This window comes from Cariama cristata, unplaced genomic scaffold, assembly GCF_000690535.1.
Source record: "Cariama cristata isolate BGI_N322 unplaced genomic scaffold, ASM69053v1 scaffold6921, whole genome shotgun sequence".
Taxonomy (NCBI): Eukaryota; Metazoa; Chordata; class Aves; order Cariamiformes; family Cariamidae; genus Cariama; species Cariama cristata.
Window position 1 is genome coordinate 22,197 of NW_009600935.1, and position 7,297 is coordinate 29,493.

The 7,297-nt window shown below is 49.1% G+C and overlaps 1 protein-coding gene across 1 annotated transcript in view; it reads left to right on the plus strand.

Annotated features, from left to right (window-relative positions):
- The window catches only part of ETS1 (v-ets avian erythroblastosis virus E26 oncogene homolog 1), a gene marked incomplete at its 5' end in the record, with an annotated part of 20,365 nt that extends 17,101 nt beyond the window's left edge, over positions 1-3,264 (plus strand). The window contains 3 exon segments of the mRNA XM_009710227.1: positions 2,359-2,388; positions 2,391-2,473; positions 3,049-3,264. Of these exon segments, the coding sequence (XP_009708529.1) occupies positions 2,359-2,388; positions 2,391-2,473; positions 3,049-3,264 (329 nt within the window).
- Between the last annotated feature and the right edge of the window lie 4,033 nt (positions 3,265-7,297).

Consider the following 7,297-nt stretch of genomic DNA (forward strand, 5'->3'; position numbering starts at 1 on the left):
GAGACCTACCTCGCTTGCTAGAGAGAAGGCGAGAAATTGCTGGGTTTCCCGACACCTCTCCATGCCAGCTGGCAGCCGAGCTGCGAGCACCAAGCGGGAACTGCGCCGGCTGCTTGGCTCGGGGTTAATGACAGTAGAACCATGACAGGTTCCCGCAGAGCCAGGGTGGACCAGGGGTATTTTGAGGGCAGTTGCTTACCCAAGAACCTGGTGCCTAGGTGGTGGGTTTCCATCCATCCATCTTATTTTGGGGAAAGAATGAAAAAAAATCCTTGTTCGTTGGTTGGGCAGGAGAGAAATCCATGCGAGGTGACGAACCTGGTCTTGGCTCAGGCTTGTCTGCTAGGATTGTTTCTCTGTTAACCTGATCTGAGTGTTGGATGCTCTCTGCAGGTACGTAGGGAATTGGTGTAAAGTCAAATGGGCCAAGAGAAACCGACCCCATGTGAATTCACCTGCGATTCCCCGTGGAGGACCTCGGGCAGCTGAAGTAACCTTTTTGCCCAATGTTTTCTCTGTATTTAAAGCTCGCTGCTATAAATAGATCTAAGCTTTGAGATGCGGTGGCATTTCAGGCCAGGGTTTTGGCTCTTCCCTTTCGAATGAGAAGCAAAGGCATCATCTGAATTTCCTCCCTCGTTTTGGCGTGGCTAACCTAACTCCAGCCCTACCAGAGAGCGCATTCATCGAGTCAACATCTTGGCAAGCTTCTCCCGAGAACGGCGGGCTGGAGCCTTTCCCCGCTGAGCGTTGTCCTCCCATTTACAAGCAGAGAGATGCTGTGAGCTCCCTGCTTTCCCCTGCCCGTCGCTGTGCGATAACCCCCAGGGCTTGGCGGAGGACCCAGTGCCTGCAAAACCCTGAAGCAGTTCCTTAAGGATAACAGGAGCGAAACAATTTGGGGAGGGCCGGACGGGGCACAGCGATTCCCCTGTCCTGGAGCCAGCTTTCTCATTTCCTCCTCCCCAGCAGCTTGTCTGCTTTTGAGTCATTTTAAACCTTGTGGAAAAGGGGGAAGAGCCCTCTCTTCTCTCCGCGGGTTATCCCTCAGCCACAGCTCTGACAGCCTTCATTGTTATTCATGGAAATAGGCTGTTCTCCATCCCTTTTTCTGACTACATAACTCTTTTCCCTTGCTTGAAGCTTGTGCTCGTTGCTGTCAGCAGGCGGGTTTACCCCAGCCTGCCGTCTTAATCCAGCCTGTGCAATTCTTTTTGTGATAAATCATTTCCCCTAACCTCTGGCTCTGTTTGTTATTACTATTGTCATTCTTAGTATTAGCGATAAATTCTAAGCTGCGTTTAAAACATGGCAAAATCTCTCCTGAAACATGTTGCCCAGAGCTAAGTGCAATATTTTGGGTGCGGCCGCGTTTGGAAGTTGCTCATCAAAGAGATTTTGGCTTGAAGGCTTCTCCTCTACCTTTGATTAGGACACAAGCACAAAGAAGAGATAAATATTTCGAAATCGCTCCATGTACACCATTAATCCAGCCGAAACCAGGCTGCAAAGCCGCAGGCTCTCAGTCGGGTGCACCGGGTACTGCAGGTCAGATGTGTCGGGCTCAGGACCCCGAGGCAAATCACTGTTGGCCAAAATTAACACCCAAGGGAAAGATAAGAGATCGCGACCTTGTAAGGAGAGGCTGAATGTACGTGGCACGGGATGCTGCGCACCGCCTCGTGCTTCTCCGGCTGGATTAGGGGAACCAGCAACCGCAGGGAGATTTCCTTATGGCTTTGCTAAGACCGTGCCAAGAGCGTGATGGGGAGATCCACCGGTCCTGAGCCGGTGAAATCTGTCTGCCGAGCCAGCCAGCTCCTGCCTTCCCCACACTGAGCTCTGCGAGCCGACGTAGCCCGTTCCTGCAGCAACACGCCCTGGAAAGAGGCCAAATAATTTTCATACCTGGGTCCCCCCCCTTATCTCGGTAAACAGCGACGGAGCAAAGAGTCAAGGTTGGGAAGCGGGAGTCTGCCGGAGTTCATGTGATGGCCAGCAGCTTTTTGGCACGGAGGAAATGATGGTGCTTTTGTGCCAAGACAATGACTCCTCGCTGTTTGGGTGCCAGAAAAATAATCCTATTTATGTAACTCGAAGTGAAGCATTCCAGTGCATGAATATTCAGCTCTTACTGCAAATAGGAAGCTCTTTTACCTGCAGGTTTTAACTCTCAAGCTGTCATCTCGGCCCAGATCTTGCCCTGTGGCCGCTGATGCCTTATTTTTTTTGATAGCAGAAAGTTGGTTTTTTTTAGTGAACACCGTTTGCATGTGATTTTTTTTTTCCCCCCCTCTGGGGTAGAAATGGCTGTGCTTTTCCTGGCATTGATGTCTCATGTTTCCTTTGTCTTTCTAGGCAGTGGACCCATCCAACTGTGGCAATTCCTAAACTGCTCACTGACAAGTCCTGTCAGTCCTTCATCAGCTGGACAGGCGATGGCTGGGAATTCAAACTTTCCGACCCAGACGAGGTAGAGTGCCCTGGTATTAAGTACACAGCCCAAATTCCTCTGAAATACTGGTGTGGATAACCCTCCCTTCTTCCCTTCAAGGCTGAGATTTGGGCAGTCGTGTTGTTCTGGTCTTGTGTGTGTGTAGGGGAAATCAATTAATTAGAGCCCAGCTGAAAACTTGTTAAAAATTGGGCGGCAGTAATACCTAGGAAGCAGTAATTTGTGCCCAAAGTTGATGGGAGAGGCGTAGAGAGAGGCGTAGTGCCAAAGCTCTTCAAATAGGATGTGTACAGGTGAGAGGGGGGACTTCCCACTGATTTTGGGGAACAGATGGGACATTCGTTCCCTTCCCTGACTTATGTATCCTCCTAGAGTCCTCGGCAATGTTCTGCCACTGCATGAAGGTTGGTTTTCCCAAATGTTAATGCTTGTGACGCATCTGCGTCCACATTAAAGACGAGGAAAGTCCTCTCCTTTCCCTTGTGTCCGGCACTGCCACTTGCCGACGGCTGCCCAACCGAGCCAGATCGATTTTTCCTTCCCTTCCCTGCGACATGCATCCTCCCCCTTGACTCTCCTCACCCCTCTCCCAGGTGGCCAGGCGATGGGGCAAGAGGAAAAACAAACCCAAGATGAACTACGAGAAGCTGAGCCGCGGCTTGCGCTACTACTACGACAAGAACATCATCCACAAGACGGCCGGAAAACGCTACGTCTACCGTTTTGTCTGCGATCTGCAAAGCCTGCTGGGTTACACGCCCGAGGAGCTCCACGCCATGCTGGACGTCAAGCCAGATGCCGACGAGTGAAGGTGGTCAGCCTGGGTGGAGGATCACCCTGTGTCATTTTGGAGAGTCAATGGGACTTCTTTCTGTTGGTTCTGTTTTATTTTTGCTGTTGTTTTTGTTGTTTGTTAATTTTTTATTTTTTTTTTTTTAAAGAGCAACTCAGATTTGATGCGTTGAGGTTGTTGGGAGAGAGGGTGGCAGAGGAGGCAAACTTTTGGCCGAAACCTAAAAAGTTTGGTTCGGAGAAGGATGGGCCTTTTTTTTTTTTTTCCTGAAAGCTCCAAGACAGGCTTTTTTGGGGTGAAATTCTGAGTTTTAAGAAAGCCAGAAAAATGTAGCTCACTTAAAAAAACCCAAACCAACAAACCCCTCCCCATCCCTTGCTGTTTAGAAAAAATGTTATCAAATGAATCCCTTCATTTTTTGTATTATTCGCACACAAACTGACAGTTCAGGAAATGACAGTATTCCCGAGGATTTAAAACTTTTTTTGGGGGTGGAGAGGGAAAACCAAAGTGGGTGAATATTCCTGCTTCGGGGAGGGGCAATATAGGAAAAAACCAAGAACTGTTTGTCATTCTTGTTATATCACCTTTCTGTTGGTTGTCATCTTTTCTACAAAAGACAGAATATTTGCTAGGAGGGATCAAGAATTTTTTTTTTTTTTAAATTTGTTAAAGTTTTATTTTATTAAATTTTGTGCCAGTATTTTTTTTTTTTTTAAATAGTCTTAAGCTCTAAGATGGTCTCAGTATTGCAATATTGTGTGTGTTTGTTTCTGTTATGCCAGCAGAGAGTTTTATCACAGTGAGGAAAAAGAAAAAAAAAACACAAAAAACCAAAAAACAAACCTGAATTAGTTTATGTAGACCCCACTGGAGAAGTTTAGCTCTACAACTTGGCATCTCCGAATCGTATGTGAAGGAAAATTAACTCCAAACTGGCTCCTAGTGATGCTGGCTGGGTGTGCCGCTCTTGCTTCCAGTCCCACACGCTTTGCTCCACCGTTTGCTGATAAAGCTGGTTGAAATTTCCGCTTTTTTTATTGTTTTTAAAAAGGGGCCTTTTTGTATGGCTGCATTTTGTGCACGAAACCTATCAAGATTTGCGGGGAAAATGTCTTTTTGCCTTTTCCGAATCGCTGTTTTGCTTAAGGAACACTTTGGTGCTTTCAGAAAATTTGGGTGATTTTTTTTTTTTGTTTTTTTTGGAGGGGAAAGAGGAGAAATTCCCGTGTTTTGAATGTGGCGAATGGAAAATGTACAAGTTGATTGGGGGGAAAAAAATCGGGAAAAAGTTGAAAAACCAAAGGGAAATGTTTTTTCCTTCCTGTTTTGACCAGCTCTATCTTTATTGCTGTATGTCTTAACCAGCCTGGGCACACGCAGAAAGGAAATTGTCCTTGCAAATGGGTTCTTTACTGCTCTTTGTAAGCCTGATCCTGCAAACCCTGGCAGGGTGTGATTAACATGAAGCATATGACCGGTGACGCCGGGGTAAACGAGAGGTCCCATGTGCTTGCCCCAGACGGTTGCAGGATCGGTCCCGAGGGGAGCTGCTCCATCTGTCTTCCAGACTTTTTGCAACTGGTTTGCCTTCAGAGGGGTAAATCCTGCTGCACCGAGCACTTCCCGGGATGCTCCGAGCAGCCTGAGGCTGACGACCGCCTTTGGGGTGGGCTCGGTGTGATTTAGAGGATCGGGCAGTGAGCCTTTCCCTATCCAGATATGACTCCGAAGCCGGATCTGTGTGGATCCGACTGCCCAACGGGGTCTTTCACCCCTGAGAGCCACTGAGTGTTTTGTTTTTAAAGACAGTATTACGCGTTTGAACCAAAAGTACCTTCTTTTTGTGTTGTTTGTCTGTCCGTCTGTGTGTTTTAGGTAGTTGTGTTCATTACAGAGGCACTGTGAGACAGGAGTAGGGGGCGAGGTGGGGAGAAACTTTCCAGAGATGCTCGCCGGGTGATGCTGCCTGATACAGGCTGATGTATGGGGTCGGCAGGACAGGACTCTGCGTGCAAAGAGCCGAAATATTTGGGCACGTAACCCCCCTTGCACAGAGGCAGTGTCGGATGGGGAGCTCAGCCCTGGGGTGCTGGGCTCTCCCCTGCTTCCTCCACAGCTGGGGGTACCCAGCACCTCGGTATCCCCAGTTGGTCATTTTGGGGCAAGTCAGCCCCAAAACTGCTGCGTGTTTAAAAAAAGGGGATGGTGGAGGAGAAGTGAGTGGGCCAAGAGGGAGCTCCAGCCGAGGGGGATGGAAACAGATGGTGGTTTAGGTAAGAGAAGTTATTAGTTATGCTGTTAGCTCACGGGGCTGGGGCTGTGCATCGTCCCGCCGAGCGTATGGAAAGAAAAGAGTGGGATGGACGGAAAGGAAGGAAAAGGGGATGAAGGGAAGGTGAAAGGAGCATGCACCAAAGGAGGAAAGGGACTCTGCCCACTGGGAAGTTAAACTTCAGCTCGTCTCCTCGGGCAGACAGGGAGGATGGGAGAAAGCAGCTTGGCCGAGCTGGAGTGAGGAAGGGAAAACAGATCTCGTGGATGAGGCCCACCCAAACGACGAAGCACCGGGACAGAGCTCTGCCGCAGATCCAAGGCTCGCCGCAGCCGCTGAGCGGGCTGAAAAGGGAGTCAGGCAAGATGGGACGGCACAGACGTGTGCAGGGGAGGAGTAGTTAAAGAGCAGCCCGACAGGACACATCGTATGGGTTGGATTTTCAGCAATGGGGTGGTTTTTTTTTTAGGCGTGCAGGGTTGCTCTCTTGCATGCAGCTGCAAAGTGCCCTTAGCTTGCCCTTCGGAGGCCACTTCTAGCAGTGCTCTGAAAAATCCCCTTACACCCTTAGAAAGGGTGCTGCCAGGAGGCCCCGCGCCCATCTCCTGCCCTTGGCACCATGCTATATCCCAGGACATGTCTCCTGCTTTGCTCGGGTGCTCCACTGCAGCTGAAGTGCCTTTTTCAAGAAAAAAAAAGGGATGAAATTTCCCTCTGACAGAAGGAACCACCAGTTCAGGTACCAACCCCATCCTTCTGCCAGGCTAAATCCCTCATCCACTCTGCCATGCTTATTTTTTCCAGGTTTCTAGGCTGAACCTGTGTGTTCCCAGTGATTTTGGGAAGAGGGTTTAAAGGTTAGAAAGGGTGAGTCATGGAAAGCAGCTCTGTTTTTTGAAAGTAGCCCCCGACTGGAGCTTCTCCGTCATTTCTCCCGGCCGTTTGCCATCCCAGCTTGCAGCCTGTGTGCAAGTGCAGCAGGAGAAGGGCCGTGCAGTCCTAGGGACCTCCAGTTCATCATCTTCTGTTTTCCTTTACTTTTTATTCCCATTCTAGAGACCATCCCAGAGAGGGCTGTGTGCTGTTTATACACTGGAAATTTGCAGATTTGTTTTTTTGTTTTGGTTTGGTTCTTTCTTTCTTTCTGCTTTTTAATTGCCTGTTGACTTTTGGCGAGGGGCGTGCTGGAACCCAAACCCTCTGACCTCCTGTTCTTTAAGGCCATGAAAATTTAATTAACCCACTTACACCTGCTGGACCAGAAGGATGGGTTAGAGAGAGATGACGGAGATCTACCGGGGATGAGACTTGCTCCTGTGCTGGTTTCTCTGCATGGGGGTGAGCTTCACCCTTGCCAGATACACATGATGTTTGGAAATTGGGTAATTTTGTCTTGTTTTGGAATGTCTCGGGTGCTTTTGTTGATTTTTTTTGAGGAGGTATTTTCTGTGTCCTGCTCATGATGTGCTGTTCTCCGTACAGGGGCATGTCCCCTTGGTCCCCCCCAGCCCTACCTTGGGAACGTAGCCCTTGCAAACGGCTTTCTGGGGCCGCGACAGCGGCTATTTGGCACCTCAAAAAAGGGGAAAAAAAACCCCAAACCTGATGAAAAATGCAAGCACTTTCTCTGCTACCTGTCTCTCTCCATCTCTGTGTGTAGGATGAGCATAACCTGTGGACACTCGCGTGCGTGCGAGTGGAGATCCATTTTATTTCCACACTACCACCGTCCCGCTCCAGACGTGATCGTTGAGATGGAGAAACAGCCAAACAG